We start from the raw sequence: 22,857 nt of genomic DNA, 5'->3' as shown, positions 1-22,857 counted from the left end.
AGGGCCCTAAGCCGTGCAAGATAGCAAGTATTTGTATTACGTTCCCATTAAATGGGTGTGATAAATAGCCTACAGGAGTGTGTGCACAGGTTACATGTGAGTGTGTCACCATTTTATATAAACAACTGCAAGACCGAGTGTCCCCATGGGTTCTGAGCCAGTCCCCTAGTTGATGCAGTTGGATAACTGTCCTAATTATGTGCCACAGTTGATATTTATGATAAACTAAAACTTAAATGGCCTGAATGACAACATATGCTTAAAAAGATCAAAATTGACAGTGTTAGTATCTGTCTATCTTTCTATTATCCATCCATCTATCTATCTACCTATCCATGTATCTATCCATCCACCCGTTATCATCTGATCATCTGTCTCTCTATAGATGTTTCTTCCTTAAGGTTCTCCCATTCTAATAGAGAAGAAACACACACACACACACACACACACACACACACACACACACACACACACACACACACACACACACACACACAGAGAGAGAGAGAGAGAGAGAGAGAGAGAGAGAGAGAGAGAGAGAGAGAGAAAGACTATGACAGTGGGGAAATGTCACAGAAGAGCTGGCACCCAGAGAAGAGATGTGGTTTATCTCCCTTACTGATGAGCTCTAATGAACAGCTAAGTCCGATTGCTCTGTAGTGGGTGCTGGTAAATGATTAGAGATTGAAAAATGGGGGAATCGGTAGCCCTGTCCACTAAAACACTAGGCAACATCCCCGACATTATTACTCAAGTGTTCTGTAGTGTGTGTAAAAGGATATATATACCTTATGTATTCTATCTTCCCAGAGCTTATGACATAAAACCCATTTTTTATGCAATAAAATATTTAGGAACCTGTTGATATGGAAAATGAGAGTTTGTAGTGTTTGAAGGGTTCTGCGTTCTTATCACACCCATGCTCTGGGATGACATCTGTCTGCCTCACTGTCTTAACCCTCATGTGTAAACTCTGTTTTAAAATATCTTCAAGAAACTCAATGCTGTTTTATTTTGAACAAGAAGAGTTCTGAGGTGGCCTTTATGTCCCCAGGCCTCCAAGGACTACATTGGTATGGCGGTTGTAGACGGTCAGCTGACGTGTGTCTACAATCTGGGGGATCGAGAGGCTGAGGTCCAGGTAGACCAAGTTCTGACGGAGAGTGAGAATCAGGAGGCAGTTATGGACCGAGTAAAGTTCCAGAGGTATGGTGTTTGACTGCCTTGCTGTCTGGTGTTTGCTCACCAAACTCTTCCATCAGTGTTGACCTACTGTGCTCTTAGCATGTTGGCTTTGAATTCTTTCATTCTCCCTACAACTTTATTATCTAATTTTCAACAGAATATATCAGCTTGCAATACTTAATTACACCAAAGAAGCCACATCCAACAAACCCAAAGCACCCGAAGCCTATGACATAGAGGGAGACAGCAGCAACACACTCCTTAATTTAGATCCAGAAACTGCTGTGTTTTATGTCGGAGGTTACCCAGCCGATTTTCAAGTAAGTATCAATGCTACTCGTTGGTGAAGTGCTGACATTTTGATGTGGTGTGATAGCTTCATGTCTCTGCTTTTGTACAAAATGAATTAACCATATGCTCTTAAAGCACTCCTAGTGAGAAGAGCTAAGATGTGCTTTCTTTGTCCACTGCTTTAAGCTTAATTTAATGTAATCTTTATAAATATTAATATCGTCCCCATTTTATAGATGAAGACACTCAGGTGGGGAGATGAACAACTAGCCTGGGTTTAGACAGCTCTGAAATGGCAAAGCCCTGGACTCCATTCTTCTCCCCTAAGTTACGGCCACTGTTAAAAGTCTTAGCACTGCCTGGCCACCATCCCTTCCTGTTAACTCACAGGAGGTTTGTCTTGTTTCTCTCACAGCTGCCGAGCAGACTGAGGTTCCCACCATACAAAGGCTGTATCGAACTAGATGACCTCAATGAAAATGTTCTGAGCTTGTACAACTTCAAGACAACTTTCAATCTCAACACAACTGAAGTGGAGCCTTGTAGGAGGTAAACAAAGCCTGGAGGCCTTTGTCCCTAGGGCCTGGCTGGGGATGGACAGTGCTTCAACATCTACCAGTGGAGAGCAGGCAAGGTTGCTGATGTTGCAATTCCTTGCTTGGGGTCAGTACTGCTTACCCTGTGTTTGCAGACAACACCCACCATACTATACCCCTAAGATGTAAGGACAACCATGTTGCCCTTGTCTGTGTATGGCCTCAGATTAGTCTTCTCAGTTTCAAGAAGTATGACTCTTTGGCATCTGTGAGATGGCTCTGTGGGTAACAGCATGTGCTGTGCAAGATGGGTTTGATCCCCAAATCCATAAAGAAACAAACTGCACAAAGTTGTCCTCTGATCTCCACACGTACCACAGAGCACACTTACTCAGTACATAACACACATATATGACAATAACAAATACATTTTAAAAAAGCCATCTTAAATTTTTGGTGCCTCCTGATTATTTAGGCACATAGTTGTATAATTAAATTTTAAACAACAGTAGTCTACAAGGTGAGTGACTTTCTATGTACTTTACCTTCTGAGCCTATTTGAAAATTTCTCTGTCTTAATCAATGTTCTGTTGCTGTGAAGAGACACCAGGACCACAGCAACTCTTATAAAGAAAGCATTTAATTGGAGTTGGCCTCCATTCAGAGGTTTGTCCATTATCGTGATGCTGAGAAGTGTGGTGGCACACAGGCAGACATGGTGGCACACTGGAGAGGGAGCTGGAAGTTCTACATCCAGATCCGCAGGCAGTAGAAACAGAGATGGACAGTCACTGGACCTAGAAAGCCCACCCTCAGCAGCGCACTCCCTCCAACAAGACCACACCTCCTAATAGTGCCTCTCCCTAATGACTAAATATTCAAATGTTTGAACCTATAGAAGCCATTCTTATTCAAGCCACCATGAGCTCTTGTGAACTCCTAGCCATCCCTACAATTTAAAGGATTTGAGATATTCCTATCTGAGAAGAGCAATCATTTACTATTTAGAAGGTAACACTGAAAATTAATAATTTCTTACATTTAAATATTTTCATCTAGTTGACTACTTTCTCCTAAATAGACATCTCTAGAGGACATTCTCTGTCTCTCTCTGTCTGTCTCTCTGTCTCTATCTCCCTCTTCTGGGTTCACATGGTGTGTGTATGTATGTATGTATGTATGTATGTATGTATGTATGTCCAAGTATATTCATCCGTGTGTGTGCATTTTGGAGACCAGAGGCAGACATCAGTTCTTTTTTTCTCTAACTCCCCATCTTATTTTTGAGACAGGGTCTCTCCATGAACCTAGAGTTTACATTTTGGCTAAACTAGCTAGTCAGTAGGCCCCTATGTCCAACACACACACACACACACACACACACACACACACACACACACACACACACACACACTATACTAGGGTTCCAGATATGTGCTGCCAGGCTCGGCTTTGATATGGGTTCTGAGCATGAAAACTTGGGTCTTCGTGCTCATACAGAAACACTTTACCCACTTTAGCCTCTTCAGCACAGGGATTAAGAGCACACAGGGAAGGAAGGCTGGCTGACGTGTTAGCACTGTTTCCCTTCTTCCTAACCAATTGTGACCCCCCAGCCTGTGCATTCCTTGTTCCGTTGTTTAATCATCAGCATCTCACACTAGAAAGCACACCTGCAAGGTGGCCTTTTATGACTGACATCCAGTTGATGTTGACAGGCGAAAGGAGGAGTCCGACAGAAACTACTTTGAAGGTACAGGCTATGCCCGAATTCCCACTCAAGCAAACGCTCCCTTCCCAAACTTCATACAGACCATCCAGACGACCGTGGACAGAGGTTTGCTGTTCTTTGCAGAAAACCAGGTAATTTACACCAAGCACCAAAATGACTTGAATATCCACTATATCTAGCAATCTCGGGGTAACTGGGCTATTATAAATAGCCCATCTAGCTTCGCAGTATGGCCTTGGCCAGTCTTGTTTTCTTTCTGTTGGGGTGAATTTTAACAAGGACAAAGGATCAGGAATTGAGCAATTGCCACCAAAATGAATTTTTATCCTAGCTTATTTTCCTATCAGTTTGACAATATGATCATTTAGTGAAATAATATATTTTGTTGAAAATTACAGAATAAAGTTCTAAGAAAAAATAAATTAGAAAGTTGACCTCCCAAGCCATGGGATTTTGATCAGGATTATCCATTGCCATCAGGAAAATCCAGATTATAACTACAACATTCCAGCCCCTTCCAGTTGACTACAAGTGACAGCAGATGCTGCTGTGGATGTGACAAAAGGGAACCCTTTTGTACTGTTAGTGGAAGTGTCAGCTAGTGCAGCCAACTTTGAAAATCAGTGTGGAGGTTTCTCAAAAAAATTAAACTAAACATAGAATTGCCATACTCTCCAGCTGCACCAGAGGACCATTCTTATATTTCTTAGGTTGGGTGCATGTAAGGTGGTAGTCCACTCATGATTGTGAGTGCCCTCTACTGGTTCAAGGAGAGTGGGCATGATGTTTGCACTGGTTAGGCTGCACTGGGTGTCTTATTGGATCCACCTCCAGAACAAATCTTGTATAGTTGCTCTCACAAGCAGTGTTCCAAAAAGATGTGCACTGGGATACCAGTCTGAGAAGGTGTGGGTGATATACAGCTTGAGATTTTCTCAAACTCTTTACCTGCCAGATAGGAACAAAGACTTGTCTCCATTCTTTCTTCTGAGTTTGGTCTGGTCCCTTAGTTCTGAGGTTTGAGAAGGTCCAGGTCTAAAAGAGAGAGAACTAGGCTTAAAGTCTCCAGGCTAAGGCACTTGTATTCCAAAACAAGGTCTTCTTTGTTCAGCTGGGAGATCTCTTTTCTCTAAAATGCTAAGAATGGGTAGTGTTACACATTTTGGATTGTTTTTTCATTTTAGAACATTTGCATATACATAAGGAGAAATCATGAGGATGCCTAGTATTCAGTTAGCTTTATCTACTCTTATACACTCCAGGGCCCGATACCAGAAAATGGTGCTGTCCAAGTTCACGGCTGGCTCTTCCCACACCAGTTGAGGCAATCAAGACAGTTCCCACAAATGTGTCCAAAGGTCAACCCAATGCAACAGTCAGTTCCTCATTGAGATGCCCTTCCTAGGCTATTCTGGGTTGTGACGAGTTGAAATAGAGCTAAGCATCTATAGGACCCACATGTTACATGAACTCCATGCATGCTTCATAAACACACATTGTATACATGGAGACCAAAAGTAATCTTATGCAAAATATTTTTAACAATTTTGTGAGTACAGCGAAGTTTGTATACCATAGCCTACCAGAACTGTGGTGTTCTGCTGATAGTCAAACAAAATATTCTGATTTTGAAGCATTTCTCATTATGAATTTGGGGATTGTGGATGTGCAGCTTGGTTTGCATTTTGAAGTTCTTGGAGACGAAGAACCAGAAGTAGTATTTAGTCTGGAGGAAACTTACACAACCGCATTGCATAAGAATCCTTAGCACCTCCACTAAGTCATTGCACAGCTACCCGGCTCAAGTTGATGGCTCTCCAGGGCAAGGTTTTAGGATCCACACTAGAAACTTTTAGATGGAAACTCACAGATAAGAGTTCTCATCATAGGGAACTGGATAACAGCAGTAGCTTCAAGTGTAAGTTAGAAACCCTCTGATCACTAAGGAATATCTGGTTCAAGCACATGCTTACTTACTCCCTGGCCAAGAGGCAATGCTGAGCAGGACGAACCATACCCTGCCCTCTAGAGGGGAATGGTGGTATTGCACAAAGGTGCCCTGCTGAAGCTGCTGCTTCGTCACAATTTTGAATCATGTAGAGGGAAAATGATGAAGTGTGAAATTAGAGTCTTGAGTAAAAGATGCCTCCCTTGAAACGTGATAAACAAATAGAAGGTGACATGGGAAGGGGATCCAACAGGGACACGGGCATGAAGAAGGCCTGGCAATGAGAACCTGCAGGGACAAAGGTGACCTGCCAACAGGACACAATGAGAAGCAAAGTGACAGGTGGACCGTGCCTCACAGCCTCTGCCAGGGAGTCTGCATGATGCTGGAAACAAGAAAGTTAGTATGCTCACTGGCCGTTGCAGAGGCCATTCTGGCAGCACGGTGGAAGGTGATCTGGGGGAACAGAGGGGACCACGGGAGTGGGATGAGACCAGGGGAGTGACATGAGAGTTAAAGGGGCTGATTGGATGAGAAGGGAGGAAGGTGAACAACAGTCGTTGTCACAACTTTGTTGTGGCCCCCTTGTTGTGGTCATGATAAAATCAGGACACTGGCTGGCACAGATGAGCTTGACCTGAGTGCCAGGCACTGTGGTGTCTCTCACAGCTAACAGTAGTCAGCCATTGTCTGCCTCCCATGTGTGAGGTCTCACAGCGCTGGTCTCCTGGTTATCTCTGGGGGCACCTAAAGGTGACAGCACCAAGTGCATCAAGAGCCACTTGAGAGCTGGGACTTCTTCAGCCAGTCCTTCTAGTGATCTACCTTGTTTCTGTACTCCAGGATAAGTTCATATCTCTGGACATAGAAAATGGCAATCTCATGGTGAGATACAAGCTGAATTCAGAGCCACCCAAAGAGAAAGGAATTCAAGACACTGTCAACAATGGGCGAGATCATACGGTATGTCCTTGGAGTCTGGTGATTTGAAATTCTAGAAGTCAGTGAACCTTTAAAATGAAATTAGTGCCACCAAAACAAAAATAGGCAAAGTGACAAACAAACCTATTACAAGGTAAATTTATTAACTGAAGAATGTATCCTTTAAAAATTAGGACATTTAGGCATAAATTATAATATATATAGCATATGTAAACTATGTAAACCTTGACAAATTTCAAGTGAGAACGTATTTATTAAAATGAGACCATTTCTCTTTTTTGCATATTTTTATTTGAATTAGAAACAAGATTGTTTTACATGTCAATCCCAGTTCCCTCTCCCTCCCCTCCTCCCCTACCACCACCCACCAACTAAAACCCTACCTATCTGCTCCCCAGGGAGGGTGAGGCCTTCCATAGGAGGTCATCAGAGTCTATCATATACTTTGTGATGCCCACCCCCATGTGCCTTGGCTCAGGGAGTATCCCTCTATGTGGAATGGGCTCCCAAAGTCCACACCTATGCTAGGGATAAGTACTGATCTACTACAGGAGGTCCCATAGATTTCCAAAGTCTCCTCACTGAAACCCACATTCCTGGGGTCTGGATCAGTCCCATGCTGGTTTCCCAGCTATTAGTCTAGGGACCAAGAGATCTCCCTTGTTCAGGTCAGCTGTTTCTGTGGGTTTCACCAGCCTGGTCTGGACCCCTTTGCTCATCACTGTCCTTCTCTGCAACTGGATTCCAGTTGAGTTCAGTGATTAGTTGTGGGTGTCTGCTTCTACTTCCACCAGCTGCTGGATGAAGGCTATAGGATGGCATATAAGTCAGTCATCAATCTCATTATCAGGGGAGAGCATTTAAAGTAGCCTCTCCTCTGTTGCTTAGATTGTTAGTTGGTGTCATCTTTGTAGATCTCCAGACATTTTCCTAGTGCCTGATTTCTCTTTAAACCTAAAATGTCTCCCTCTATTATGGTATTTCCTTTATTGTTTTCTTCCATTCTTCCCCTGACTCAACCTTTCTGCTCCCTCATGTGCTCCTCACCCCTCCTCCCCTTCTCACTCTTCCCCCTCCTCCCTTGCTCCCAATTTGCTCAGGAGATCTTGTCCCTTTCCCCTTCTCCAAGGGACCGTTTCCTAGATTCTCTGGCAGTGTGAATTGTAGGCTGCTATTCTTTTACTCTATGTCTAAAATCCACATATGAGTGAGTACATACCATTTTTGTCTTTTTGTGATTGGGTTACCTCGCTCAGAATGGTTTCTTCTAGTTCCATCCATTTCCCTGCAAATTTCAAGATTTCATTTTTTTTCTGCTGAGTAGTACTCCATTGTGTAAATGTACCACATTTTCTATATCCATTCTTCAGTTGAGGGGCATCTAGGCTGCTTCTAGGTTCTGGCTATTACAAATAAGGCTGCTATGAACATTGTTGAACAGATGTCCTTGTTTTATGAATGTGCATCTTTTGGGTATATGCCTAAGAGTGGAATTGCTGGATCTTGTGGTAGACTCATTCCCATTTTTGTGAGGAATCGCCATACTGATTTCCAAAGTGGCTGTACAAGTTGGCACTCCCACCAGCAGTGGAGGAGTGTTCCCCTTTCTCCACATCCTCTCCAGCATAAACTGTCATTGGTGTTTTTTATTTTAGCCATTCTAACAGGAGTAAGATGGTATATCAGATTTGTTTTGATTTGCATTTCACTGATGGCTAAGGATGTTGAACACAATCTCGTGTGTCTTCCAGCCATTTTAGATTCCTCTATTAAGACTTCTCTATTTAGTTCTGTACCCCATTTTTTAATTGGATTAGTTGGTGTTTTGGAAACTATCTTCTTGAGTTCTTTGTATATTTTGCAGATCATCCCTCTGTCAGATGTGGGGCTAGTGAATATCTTCTCCCAGTCCGTGGGCTGCCGTTTGTCTTACTGACTGTGTCTTTAGCCTTACAGAAGCTTCTCAGTTTCAGGAGGTCCCATTTATTAATTGTTGATCTCAGTGTCTGTGCTACAGGTGTAATGTTCAGGAAGCAGTCTCCTGTGCCAATTCATGCAATGGTATTCCCCCAATTTGTCTTCTAATAGATTCAGTGTGGCTGGATTTATGTTGAGGTCTTTGATCCATTTGGACTTAAGTTTTTGCATAGTGACAGACATGGATGTATCTGCAGTCTTCTACATTCCACCATCCAGTTATGCCAGCACCATTTGTTGCAGATGCTTTCTTGATTCCATCATATAAATTTAGTTGCGTTGTCAAAAATCAGGTGTTCATAGGTGTGTGGATTAATATCAGGGTTTTCAACTCTATTCCATTGGTTTACTTGTCTATTTTTCTGCCAATACCAAGATGTTTTCAGGACTATAGCTCTGTAATAGAGCTTGAAGTCAGGGATGGTGATGCCTCTGGATGCTCCTTTATTGTACAAGGTTGTTTTGGCTATCCTGGGTCTTTTGTTTCTCCATATAAAGTTGAGAATTGTTCTTTCAAGGTCTGTGAAGAATTGTGTTGGGATTTTGATGGGGACTGCATTGAATCTATAGATTGCTTTTGGCAAGATTGCCATTTTTACTATGTTGATCCTACCTATCCAAGAACAAGGGAGATCCTTCCATTTTCTAGTATCTTCTTTAATTTCTTTTTTTAGAGACTCACAATTCTTATGGTACAGGTCTTTCACTTTTTTGGTTAGCGTTACCCCAAGGTATTTTCTGTTGTTTGTGGCAATTGTAAAGGGTGATGTTTCTCTGATTTTTTTCTCCACCAATGTGTCATAGATGTATAGTAGGGCTACAGATTTTTTGAGTTAATCTTGTATCTGCCACATTGCTGAAGGTGTTTATCAGCTGTAGGAGTTCCCTGGTAGAGTTTTTGGGTTACTTACGTAGACTATCTTATCATCTGCCAATAGTGAGAGTTTGACTTCTTCCTTTCCAATTTGTATTCCCTTGATCTCTTTTTGTTGTCTTATTGCTCTAGCTAGAACTTCAAGGACAATATTGAAGAGGTATGGAGAGAGTGGACAGCTTTGTCTTGTCCCGATTTTAGAGGAATTGCATTGAGTTTCTCTCCATTTTATTTTATGTTCACTGTCGGCTTGCTATATATTGCATTTATTAAGTTAAAGTATGTTCCTGTTATCCCTGATCTCTCCAAGACCTTTATCATGAAGGGATGTTGGATTTTGTCAAAGGCTTTTTCAGTGTCAAGTGAGATGATCATGTTTTTTTTTTCCTCAGTCTGTTTATATGGTGGATTACATTGATGGATTTTTGTATGTTAAACCATCCTTGCATCCCTGGGACGAAGCCTACTTGATCATGATGGATGATTTCTCTTATATTTTCTTGGATTCTATTTGCCAGTATTTTATTGAGTATTTTTGCATCAATGTTCATGAGGGATATTGGTCTGTAGTTCTCTTTCTTAGTTGTGTCTTTGTGTGGCTTGGGTATCAAGGTTATTGAAGCCTCATAAAAAGAGTTTGGTAATGACCCTTCTGCTTCTATTGTGTGGAATACTTTGAGGAGAATTGGTGTTAGCTGTTCCTTGAATTTCTGGTAGAATTCTGCACTGAAGCCATCTGGCCCTGGGCTTTTTGGTTGGGAGACTATTGATGACTGCTTCTATTGCATTAGGGGTTATATATCTATTCAAGTTATTTATCTGTTCTTGATTTAATTTTGATAAATGAAATCTGTCCAGAAAATTGTCCATTTCCTTTAGATTTTCAAATATTGAGGAATATAGGTTTTCAAAGTATGACCTGATGATTCTCTGGATTTCCTCTGTGTCTATTGTTACTTCCCCCTTTTCATTCCTGATTTTATTAATTTGCATGTTCACTCTCTGCTGTTTGGTACGTTTGGATAAAGGTTTGTCTATCTTGTTGATTTTCTCGAAGAACCAACTCTTCATTACATTGATTCTTTGTATTGTTCTCCTAGTTTCCACTTTATTGATTTCAGCCCTCAATTTGATTATTTCCTGGTGTCTGCTCCTCCAGGGTGTATTGGCTTCTTTGTGTTCTAGAGCTTTCAATTGTGCTGTTAATTCTCTAGTGAGATTATTCTCTTGTTTCTTCATGTGGGCACTCACTACTTTCAAAGTGTCCCATAAGTTTAGGTATGTTGTGACTGAATCCTCATTGAATTCTAGGAAATCTTTAATTACTTTTTTTATTTCTTCCTCAACCCAGGAATTGTGCAATTGGGTGTTATTTAATTTCCATGAGTTTGTAGGTTTTCTGCAATTTGTGTTGTTGTTGAATTCTAACTTTAAAGCATGGAGGTCTGATAAGATACAGATACAATTTTCTTGTACCTGTTGAGGTTTGCTATGTTGCCAATTATGTGGTCGATTTTAGAGAAGGTTCCGTGTGGTTCTGAGAAGAAGGTATATTCTTTAGTATTTGGATGGAATGTTCTACAGATGTCTGTTAAGCCCAATTGGGTCATAACTTCTACTAGTTCCTTTGTTTCTTTGTTAAGTTTCTGTCTGGTGTTCCTGTCCAGTGGTGAGAGTGGGGTGTTGAAGTCTCCCACTATAAGTATGTGCAGTTTTATGTGTGATTTGAGTTTTAGTAATGTTTCTTTTACAAAAGTGGGTGACTTTGTATTTGGGGCATAAATGTTCAGAAATGAGACTTCATCCTGATGGATTTCTCCTGTGATGAGTAGGAAGTGACCTCCTTCAACTCTTTTGATTGATTTTAGTTTAAAGGCCGATTTGTTGGATATTAGGATTGCTACCCCTGCTTGTTTCTTGGGTCTATTTGATTGGAAAATCTTTTCCCAACCTTTAATTCTTAGGTACCGTCTGTCTTTGAAGTTGAGGTGTGTTTCTTGTATGTAGCAGAAGGATGGATTCTGTCTTCTTATCCATTCTGCTAACCTGTGTCTTTTTATAGGCGAGTTAAGACCATTAAAATTGAGGGATATTAATGACCATTGATTGTTCATTCTTGTTTTTTTTGTATTTGGTCGTGGTGGTGAAATTATGTGTGGGTTTCCACCCCTTTTTTCTTTTGGCTGTTGGTAAAGTGGATTATCTATTGCCTATATTTTTCTGGTTTTAGTTAACTTCCTTGGGTTGCAGTTTTCCCTCCAGAACTTTCTGTAGGGTTGAATTGGTGGATATGTATTGTTTGAATCTGGTTTTGTCATGGAATACCTGGTTTTCTCCATTTATATTGATTGAAAGCTTTGCTGGGTATAATAGTCAGGGCTGGCATCCGTGGTCTCTTAGTGTAGGTAGAATATCTATCCAAGACCTTCTGGCTTTCAGAGTTTCCATGGAAAAGTCAGGTGTGATTCTGATAGGTCTGCCTTTATATGTTACTTGACCTTTTTCCTTTGCTGCTTTTAATATTTTCTCTTTATTCTGTATGTTTGGGGTTTTGATTATTATGTAATGAGGTGACTTTTTTGTGGCCCATTCTATTTGGTGCTCTGTAGGCTTCTTATACTTTCATTGGCATGTCTTTCTTTAGGCTGGGAAAGTTTTCTTCTATGATTTTGTTGAATATGTTTTCTGCACCTTTGAGTTGGATTTCTTCACCTTCTTCTATACCTATTATTCTTCTGTCCTATTGGGTTTGGTCTTTTCATGGTATCCCATATTTCCTGGATATTTTGTGTTAGGGATTTGTTGGACTTAAGATTTTCTTTGGTTGATGAGTCTATTTCTCTTAGTGTGTCTTCAGCTCTTGGGATTCTCTCTTCCATCTCTTGTATTCTGTTGGTTATGCTTGTATCTGTAGTTCCTGATCATTTACCTAGCTTTTCTATTTCCAGCATTCCCTCAGATTGTGCTTTTCTTCTTCTTCTTCTTCTTCTTCTTCTTCTTCTTCTTCTTCTTCTTCTTCTTCTTCTTCTCCTTCTCCTTCTCCTTCTCCTTCTCCTTCTCCTTCTCCTTCTCCTTCTCCTTCTCCTTCTCCTTCTCCTTCTCCTTCTCCTTCTCCTTCTCCTTCTTCTTCTTCTTCTTCTTCTTCTTTTTACTTTAATCAAGAAAAGTGGTTTATTTAGGGTTGCAGGCCCATATTCTAGATGACAGATCTGGTGATTTTTTTTTCTTTTTAGCAGTTTCAGCATAACATAAAGTATCATATAGAAACAGGGGATTTGTTACAATAAATCTTTCTGCCAAAAGCCGCCTGAGCCCCACCACCACGTGTGAGCTTTACGCCAGCTGCTCGCCTGAGTTAGGGCCCAAATAAAAACACAGAAACTTGTATTAGGTTCAAAGATGCTTGGCCAATGACTAGGACTTCTCATCTGTTAGCTCAGTCTTAATTATCATAAATCTATATACATTATAAGACTTATCTTATCAGATGCCTTATTGGTGTCCCTCCTTGCCAGTGGCTCACATCCTGCCAATAGGAGGAGAATGGGAAAAGGGAGCCACTTCCTGTTTCCTCGCTTAGATACGAGTCTCCTTGCTATGTCACTTCCTGCCTGGATCACCACTTATCTACTTCATTTCTGAGAATCTTTGACTCCTAGTCTCGTCTAACTTGCAGTCTCATTGGCCAAACATTACTTTATTTAACAATCAATAAGATAAACATACACAGTACATTCCCCATCAGGGATTCATATAAATGTTAGGTTCTGTGTATCTTTATCCCTCTATTTAGTATAGTTTTAAAAGATTTTCTTGAAAATAATGCACATATATAAAGAGCACAAGCCATAAACAAGCAGGTCAATGAATTCTCAGAACAAGTGATACAATTTGCCTCTGGAAACTCTTGCATTCTCTCTTACAGGCACTGAGCTCCAAGATTGTGTTTTCTTTATTGTCTCTATTTAAGTTTTTAGGTCTTGAATTGTTTCCTTGAAAGATTTGTTGATATCTTCTATTTTTTGGTTTGTTTTTTTCTTCCATTTCTTTAAGGGATTTTCTCATATCCTCTTTGAAGCCCTCTATCATTTTCATGAAGATGTTTTTAAGGTCATTCTTTCTGCTTCATCTGCATTGTGATGTTCAGGTCTTGCTGCTGTATGGTCCCTAGTCTCTGGTGGTGTCATATTGGTTTTTCTGTTGTTGAATGGGCTTTTATATTGTCTTCTTCCCATCTTTTCTTCTGGTGGGTGTAGCAGGAGTCTCTTCCTCTCCTGGTGGGTACAGGACCAAGGTTCCCTTCTGGTAGATGCAAACAGTCCAATAGTCTGATGTCTGTCCTCTTCTCATGGATGGAGGCAGGACTGTTACCGGAGCCTTGGCAGTCCCTGGGTGTGTTGGATCCCATTGAGTTAAGATCCCGTGAGGAGTCCCTGGGCCTCAGGTGTCCCCAAGCAAGGCAGTGGAACCCAAACCCAAATAAGACCATTTCTACTAAAATGTTTTGGGGCAGTTGTTCTCAACCTTCCTAATGCTGCAATGAACCTAAAGGGTTCACGACCTACACATTGAGAACTACTCTCTTAGGGCTTGGGGAAATGACTCAAATTATATAAGGAGCTAAGCTAAGCTTCTCAGAAGCTAAGTAAAAAAGCTGTGTGTGGTGGATTGGTCATCCCAGCACTGGGGATTTAAAGGCAGGAAGGACCCTGGTGCTTGTGGGTCAGCAGGCTAGACTACATAATGAGTGCCAGCAGGTGAAAGACTCGGTCTCAAATCAAAGGTTAGCAATGCCTGATGAACAACACCTACAGTTATTTTCTGGACTGTGCACACACATGGATGAACATGCAGAAACATGAATATGAATATACACATACACACACACACACACACACACACACACACACACACACACACATTTTAGTATCAGATTTTTACCCTATACTGCTACTGGGCAGTCTTCTACCATGCATGTAAACAAATCCAAAGGAAAACAAAACCATAGTTACTCTGAGCCAACACAAATAGTTTTGTGTCTCATTGATTGCTTATTCATTTCCCATTCATTTCAGATTTCAATTGCAATTGGAAAATCAAGAAAACTCATGTGGATATATATGCACGACCATAATATAAAAATTGAAGGGGAAATATTTGACTTTGGCACATATTATCTGGGAGGAATTCCAATTGCAATCAGAGAAAGGTAAGATGATGCTGTGGAGGGTTTTTTTGTTTTGTTTTTTTGTTTTGTTTTTTTTTGTGGGGGCGAGGAACACTGCGTGCATGTGAAGGTCAGAGGACCACTTGTGGGGATGGTTCTGTCCTCCTACCCTGTGTGTCCTGGGCATCAAAGTCAGGTTATCAAGATTGACAGCAAGTGTCCTTACCCACTGAACCATCTCACCACCCCAGTGTGCTGCATTTTCTTAAAGCAGATCACTTCTCATTTCTAGTCTCCCTCATTTAATCTTAGCCACAAACAGTTAACTTTGGAGTACTGACAAAGTAGTCAGGAAAGAAAAACAGATTGTAAATATTGAATAATGGGACTGGCCATTCAAAATGGGGGGAACTGGATGAACTGTGTGTCACCCTATTGTCCCTTTTTGTCACTCTTGGAAAGATAGAAAGACTCCATTTGGATCGACCACACCAAGGAAAACGGAATGAGTCTACTGGTTTATGCATTAAAGAAGTTCACGGGCAGGTGTAGACTAAGAACACACACATGGGGAAGGGGAAGAAGGAGGGGAGGTGGGGAGGAGAGAGAGAGAGAGAGAGAGAGAGAGAGAGAGAGAGAGAGAGAGAGAGAGAGAGAGAGGAGTCACTTTTCCAGGCAGTCTGATTTATGCTTCCAAACAACAGGCTCCTTCCCCTTTCTAAATAAGCTAACACTTTCCTTTCTTGTTTTAATTAAAATCACAAGAATAGAGAAATAAAGGAAGTGGATGGAAGCCCATGATATTATTTACCTGGCCTTTTATTTCTTCAGAAATAAAATGCTAAGCAGTATTTGTCTGTTTCTGGCCTGTCTTATCTATCTGATAAGGTATTTGGCTGTCCAATGAGCCCCAGCAACTATCTCCTGATGAGGGTCATTGGTAGGGCAGTGGCCTAGAGGGCCTCAACAGACCCTGCAGGAACAGCCACATAGCTCTTCTCAAGGTCCCTGGCTTAGTAGAAGGCCCCTGAAGAGAGTCAGGGAGCTCACACCTGACTGGAGTGAGATTCGGTGGAGTCCTGCTGTGTTCTGCAGCTTAGCTCTTCTGAGTCCATGGCTCTCCTCCCTCTCAGTCTTCTGGGAATAAGGACCCAGATCTTTGAATGACTTGAGACTATAATTAGGAATCACTTGTCTGTTGATCCAGTCTACAAATCCGTCCTGATAAGGCCAGAGGGCCTGGCACTAACCAGAGAATTTTCCCTTGGGTTTGAGTGTAATCATAAAACTTGGAAACAAAGATCATAAGTATGTGACAGCCAGCCAGGGTCTGACAAACCCTGGGCTCTGCATTACTTGTCCTCCTGCCAAAACCAGCCAGGGAGCTGGATAAGCTTTTGTGGGCAGCTGGGCCCAGAATATGTACATCCATTCATGTAGGAAGTCGTTGACTGGACAGCATGTGACCCGACATAATCAGGCTCCTTTAGCAACCTTGTTCAGACCTTGCATCCTGGAGGGAGTGTGGAAGCTTAGGCCCTCAGCTGGCCCAAGAGAACAAATCTGTAAAGACACTAGTCCCAGAATTGAAACATACATCCCCCTCTCCAGGGCGAAAGCTGTCTTTATAAAATAATTAAGCCACAAGGCCAACGAGGATGTGCTTTTCTTTTATGAAATTTAATTTTATGCAAGTTCTCATATCTCTTCTGTTTATAATGAATCAGGCTAGACTGGAGGCAGGACACCTTTCCATTTGCATATGTAGGATTTGCATATGTTGCCTTGGGGATTTATAATGAAATCAGCACTGGATTTTCTTAGTGCATCGCTTAATTAAGAAACATTAATATTTGCCTGGACCTCAGTCAGTTCATGTGTATTAATATTTTTCATGAATTCAGCTCCACACAGGTCAGGAACTCCAATCAAAGGGGAACGTCAGGGTGCCACATAGAAAGACCCACTATAGAAGTTGCTTGTGTAGGCTTGGGAAGATGTATCATTCTATAAAGGGTGGACAAGCCTGAGAACCCGAGTTCAGATCTCTAGCAACAATATAAAAAATTCAGGTGTGCTCATGTGTGCCTTTAATTCTAGTGGTAGGCAACAGAGGCAAGGAGATCCCGCAGAGTTTCTGGGCAGCCAATCTAGCTACGTTGTTGAGCTCCAGTTTCAGCGAGAGACCTTATCTCAAAACATAAGGTGGAGAGCTATAGAGAAAGACATCCATTGCTAACCGTTGGCTTCAACATGCACATACATACAAACCCACACCCACAGGAATAGGTACACACTTATACATGCATACACCACACAGCCAGAAGGAATTGCTGCCATAATGATAATAGTGCACTAATGTAGGGTTGTCATATGTAGGGTAAATAGTGAGCTAGCCCTGCTGTCTTCTAATGAGTCCTCAGTTTCCCTAAGTGCCATTTGAGTGTGTTACACATATTAAGTTAGTCATATGACGGACTCGTGAAGCAGGATGGGATGGCAGGTTTTTCATTTTGGACTAGAGAGGTATAGAGGATTAAGGTTGCCTGGGCAAGCAGGCACAGAACTTGAGCCAGAGAGCCCAGCTCCAGAGCCCACAGCTCTCACCCCATCCTGAGCCTCTCACACACCTATCTTGTTATGTTGTGTTGCGTTGTGTTGTGTCTGCCATCATTCCAGGTTGTTTCTGAGCACCGTACATTTAGTCCTCATAGCAACCACTTGCTCACATAGCATGGTTCAGAGGTGGCAGATAAATTGAAACCCGGGACATCAGTTTGGCATTGATTAGATCAGCCATGTTTTCCGTAATTTAATAGAACGAGAAAGTAAGTTTCCTCTGAGTTCACAGGGCCAGTGGTAAAATAGAGCCTAAAGTTGTTTAGCACATCCCTGGCTCTTGCATTTCCGAGTACAGTTTCTAGAATACCTGCGGTTTACAGCACATCCATAGACTTCCCATCCATTGAGAAGTACCAGAAAACCAGCATTTCTGGGGCGCCCAGGCTGACGGTCCCCCTTTCTACCTTCCTTCCCTAGGTTTAACATCTCCACACCGGCTTTCCAAGGCTGCATGAAGAATCTGAAGAAAACCAGTGGTGTTGTCAGGTTGAATGATACTGTGGGAGTAACCAAAAAGTGCTCTGAAGACTGGAAGGTAAGTGCAGGCCTCAGAACCGTGTGCCGCATCATCCCAGAGGGCCTAAGGTGCTGCGGTGAGCTGCAGTGCACTGCCTATGTACTATGTTTGTAAAGACGATCACCGGCTAGACACACAAAACCTGACTGTGGCAAAGCAAAGTGCGAGTCTGTCTGAACTGCACGAATGGAGTTCACCATTTCTACAGAAGTGGTGCAGTCTGAAAGCCCATATCTGGGCCTCCAGAAAATGATTATAATGCCAGTCATTCCATGTTTGCATTTCAGCTCGTGCGAACTGCCTCATTCTCCAGAGGAGGACAGATGAGTTTTACAAACCTGGATGTGCCCTTTCCTGACCGCTTCCAGCTCTCTTTTGGGTTTCAGACCTTTCAGCCCAGTGGTACACTATTACATCATCAGACACGGGTAAGAGGTAGCGTGTTTAAATTACGATGCAAGCCTGGCTCCACTGTCCAAAGCAGCAGAGGGATTTTGAAGGTAGAGGAGTTAGGCATGCTATCTGCTATCTCAGTTCTGGTATGAGCAATCTCCCCCTGGGGCAGAGACTGAAGAAAATCCAGCTAGACGGTGCCTAATAATCTATAGAGCTGTGTTTGTGTGCATTGAGCAATCATTTCCATTCTCTACACATCTGTGTTCAAATGAATTATAACAGCTATCAGTGACAGCGTGGGTTAGGAAAAGATTAAGATTTATACTTACTATTTCTTCTTGATCACAACTTCAAAAGATGGTCTTCAGATTCCTTTATTGCAGCAGCTACTCCTCAGAAAATATTTACCCTGTAGAATTAGGAAATCAGATCCAATGCTCTCCTCACATGCAGTAGAGCCACAGAAATTCACTTTTGGGTGGGAAGGTGGCTTGGCAAGTGAAGTGCTTACTATATAAATCTGAGGATTAGTGTTTGGATCCTAAGCTCCCACAGGAAGCAGACAGGACATCCCCTTAGCCATGTAGGGCTCAATCCCCTGACCTGGACCAGCCAAAATGATGAGCTCCAGGTTCAGTGAGAGACTGCGTCTGAATGTGTAAGGTAGACAGTGATCAAGGAAGACACCTGAAGTCAACCTTGTGTCTCCATACATGTACAGCCATACATGCACACCATACAGGCATACATGAACAAGGAACACACAGAGAGCAAGAGAGAATGAGAGAGAGACTGAGACTCTTCCACAAGAAGATGCCCTCTGTAGCTCCAGACAAATGAGTCAGCTTAGGAATCCACTCTTAGGAAGGATGGGACTTGAAAGTAAATAATATTTTTGATAGGTTTCTTTAATGTTGCCAATCTCAATGGATATTTTGTATCAGATCTAAAAGATGACATTGGCTGTCTCTGTGGCCACGCCCATTAGGAAGGTCACTCGCCTTTTGGTATCTTGTTTAACAGTCTTTGTAGACTTTTAAGATGATCCCTAAAGAGACGTTGACAGCACATTAGTTTGACCTAATGTAGGCCCTCCTCTCTCTCTCTCTCTCTCTCTCTCTCTCTCTCTCTCTCTCTCTCTCTCTCTCTCTCTCTGTGTGTGTGTGTGTGTGTGTGTGTGTGTGTGCACATGCGCACGTGCACTTGTGTACATTTCTGGCCATGGGATCATGTGGTCATTCACGTATGTGTACACAGATGTGTGTGCTAAAGGACAATTTGGGGTATTATTCCTCAGGAGCCATCACCTTGCTTGAGACAAGGTCTCTCACCAAATAGTCTAAGCTAGCAAGCCAGCAAGCCCTGGAGATCATCCTGTATCCACCTCCCCAGCCTTGGGATTGTGAGCATACTCCACTGCACCCAGTTTTTTTCTATGTGAGTTCTGGGAACTGAACTTAGATCTTCATTCTAGTGTGGCAAGCATTTTCCTGACTGAGCCATACCCCAGTCCTGACCTAGCACTTTCTAGTTACTAATCCTTGTTCCCTCAGTCACATGTAAGTACAGTTAGTACACACTCAGTTAGTACACACTCAGAAAAATGGTTGAAAGCAGATGGAAGGATTAACAACAAGTCAGAACAACCCTGTGCAGTAGAGGAATTCTAGAAATGTCTTAGAGGCATTGCTTTCAAGTTCAAAAGGGTTATTTAAAAAACACAATTGACTCCATTGTTAACAAGTACTTCAAGAGCAACTAAAGCCATCACTGACTGTGAGTGTGCACTGGACAAATTGCTGTAGAAGAAAAACTTACAGAGAACACACACCTTAAGGAAAACTTCAGATATTAGATTTGATAGAGAAAACTGAATGAAACTGAAATGACAGCTGCACTAATGGTAGGTTTTAAGTTACTTATTAACAGAAAGTTGATCATCTTGCCAGTGTTTGGATGAGCACAGCTTGACATGGGCTCCCTAGAAGTAATGGCCAAAACATAAGACATTTATGAAATCATAGAGGAGTCATTGTTGTGATCTTCCACAGGAAAAATGTGAATGATGATGAATCAACTCATGGCTATAAAATTTATGCAGAAGTGAATGGATTTTGATAGAAATAACTTCATCAAAATAAGAGAAAAATAGGGGGAAATTAGATAAGATTTAACTGTTCTGATTAAAAATTAAATGGGCCTAATGAAAGTAGATCTAGAAGAAGACTGACAAATTCATCAACGTTGAAGTAATCTGCATAACATTTTATATTCACAAACAAGGAGACAAACTATTTAAAACTTATCTTTTTTCAAGTGTCGAAGTCCAAACATATGGGTCAAAATGCCCTGACTGCTTTACTCCTATTTTTGATCATGTGTTTGTCATCTCTAAATACACATTAACTGTTGCTGGTGTATTCTGGGATGGTTTCAGACAAGTAGCCTGCAGGTCACCCTGGAAGATGGTCACATTGTGTTAAGCAGCAGGGACAGCAGCAGCCCGATTTTCAAGTCTCCACAGACCTACATGGATGGCTTACTGCATCACGTGTCTGTGATAAGCGACACCTCAGGGTGAGTGGCGGCTTCGGTTGCCAGGGTCTAGTTAACAGAGTTCTCCAGCATAGCTTTCCAGGGTATCTCTTCTGGGGCTGATGCATGCTGTCTATGTGTTAGCACTTTCCTAGTTCTATGCCCCTGTCCTGATTGAAACGTAAAGTCAGTGGTCGGATAGATAAAAATTGAAGACAGACTAACCACCCTAAATGCGGGAGGCCCATCATAAACCTGTATAAATACGATGGTGTGGATGAGCCTCCAAAAATGTGAAGAGAAGACACACCTAAGAGCGCTCCCTATGATTTTGTGTCCATGAGTTTAAAAAACAAAAAGTGGGGGACAAATCAGTTGTATCAGAATTCAGGGTGGTGGTTATTCCTGGAGAGGGAGGGAAGCTGGGAACTACAATGAACACAAAGAGGGGATTCTGGGATACCGGCCAGTTAGTATCTTTCTATGAATGCACACTACACGGATATATTCATGTTGCAAAGAAATCATTGAGGGGCTAGAGAGATGGTTCAGTGGTTAAGAGCACTGGCTTCTCTTTCAGAGGACCCAGGTTCAGGTCCTAGCATCTACATGACGCTCACAACCATTCTTAACTCCAATTTCAGGCAATCCAATTCCTGCTTCTGACTCCTCAGACCCTAGGCACATATGTGGTGCACGGACATACATTCAGGCAAGGCACACACACACACACACACACACACACACACACACACACACACACACACTAAAATAAATATTGCTTGAGCAGATGTCTATGATGTATGCTTTCAGTACGTATATATTATTTAACTGAAGCACTATGTGGGAAAATACATTGCACTTTACAAAGTATTTCTGATTTGACTAGTACTGCTGGGTGATAGATTTGAGTCTATGTCAGACAGTAAATCATTCCCACAGTGTTCTGGGGTTTTTGTTGCTGTTTTGTTTTTTTGTTTTGTTTTGTTTGTTTGTTTTGTTTGTCTCACCGTTGTCTTGCTTCTTCCCTTTTTCAGCCTCCGACTCCTCATTGATGACCAGGTTCAGAGAAGAAATCAAAGGCTCCCTGGATTCTCCAATGCCCAGCAGTCCCTCCGTCTGGGAGGCGGTTATTTCGAGGGTTGTATCAGCAACGTTTTTGTCCAAAGGTGGGGGATCTTTTTTCTGTGGTTATCAATAAGAGCCCACCCACCTGAACAGTGTCACACTTACCCAGTCACTGAATTAGGTTTCTCAGTGTTTCCAAAGGCTCTCATCCCACATATTTCCAAGATTCATTTAAAAACCAACAAGCAAAAGCTCCTAGCAGCTCAGATCTCAGAAAAGATCTAATGAAAATTAATTTTCAGATCATGGCCCTTGGAAAAATATCCACACTGTTTGGTTCCATTTTAATGAAGACTGTACAGCTGGATTGGATCAGCTCTCCGTGGCTTTTAGGGTAAAGGGATTTTGAGGATCTGTGCAGTACCTGGAAGACCCAATCCCACAGTGCTGAGCATAGCTTTCAGAAGAGTAGAGCTCCGGGTTCCACTCCTACCAGCTTTAAATGCTACGTCTAACTCAGAACACTTTAGATAAGAGCTTCAGTGCCTCCCTATAGCAGAGGGAAGTCCTGGATGTGGCTGGGAACCTCCGCCTGCCAAAATGGCACCATCACACTCCTACCATCCAGGGGGCATGAACCTTCGGGGCCAAGGTGAGGCCCCCAGTTCTCATGCCTGTTCGTAGTTGATAAAGCAGCTCTCTTGAGCATGTAGTCCAGTGGCAGGAGCAGGGTGTGGGAGGAATGAAGAACAAGGGAGATGTGTAACAACACCCTCTTCCATTATAAGACAACACACAGCTAAGCAAGCACAGTCACACACATCTTCCCATAAACCCACTTCTGTGGCATACTGATGTTCACCAAGATTTCTATGCTGTCCCATATCCATCACTTCCCCTGACAATACCCATTTCAAAGAATAAACTAGTATTCCAGCCCTGCCATACTTCAAGTCCACGGGGGCTTCTGGAGCCCTTCTATCTTGCACATGTGACTTGCACAGGTGAAAGTTCATGACAGTAAGAATGTCCTTTGCCACAAGCTCTCTCTGCCTACGGGTGGGTCT

General features: G+C 42.1%; 1 protein-coding gene across 2 annotated transcripts in view; it reads left to right on the top strand.

Moving 5' to 3' along the window:
• Positions 1 to 22,857, top strand: part of Lama3 (laminin subunit alpha 3) — a 241,351-nt gene that overhangs the window by 189,643 nt on the left and 28,851 nt on the right. For both annotated transcript variants that reach the window (XM_035440276.1, XM_027404340.2), the window contains 10 exons: positions 1,055 to 1,206; positions 1,343 to 1,505; positions 1,892 to 2,025; positions 3,731 to 3,875; positions 6,536 to 6,655; positions 14,561 to 14,694; positions 17,692 to 17,809; positions 18,079 to 18,219; positions 20,625 to 20,764; positions 21,760 to 21,891. In XM_035440276.1, the coding sequence (XP_035296167.1) occupies positions 1,055 to 1,206; positions 1,343 to 1,505; positions 1,892 to 2,025; positions 3,731 to 3,875; positions 6,536 to 6,655; positions 14,561 to 14,694; positions 17,692 to 17,809; positions 18,079 to 18,219; positions 20,625 to 20,764; positions 21,760 to 21,891 (1,379 nt within the window). The remainder of the gene's footprint in view (positions 1 to 1,054; positions 1,207 to 1,342; positions 1,506 to 1,891; positions 2,026 to 3,730; positions 3,876 to 6,535; positions 6,656 to 14,560; positions 14,695 to 17,691; positions 17,810 to 18,078; positions 18,220 to 20,624; positions 20,765 to 21,759; positions 21,892 to 22,857) is intronic.

The sequence above is a fragment of the Cricetulus griseus genome, chromosome 2, assembly GCF_003668045.3.
Source record: "Cricetulus griseus strain 17A/GY chromosome 2, alternate assembly CriGri-PICRH-1.0, whole genome shotgun sequence".
NCBI classification, from domain to species: Eukaryota; Metazoa; Chordata; class Mammalia; order Rodentia; family Cricetidae; genus Cricetulus; species Cricetulus griseus.
The sequence above is the reverse complement of the archived record's forward strand: the minus strand, read 5'-3'. Positions and strand labels throughout refer to the sequence as shown.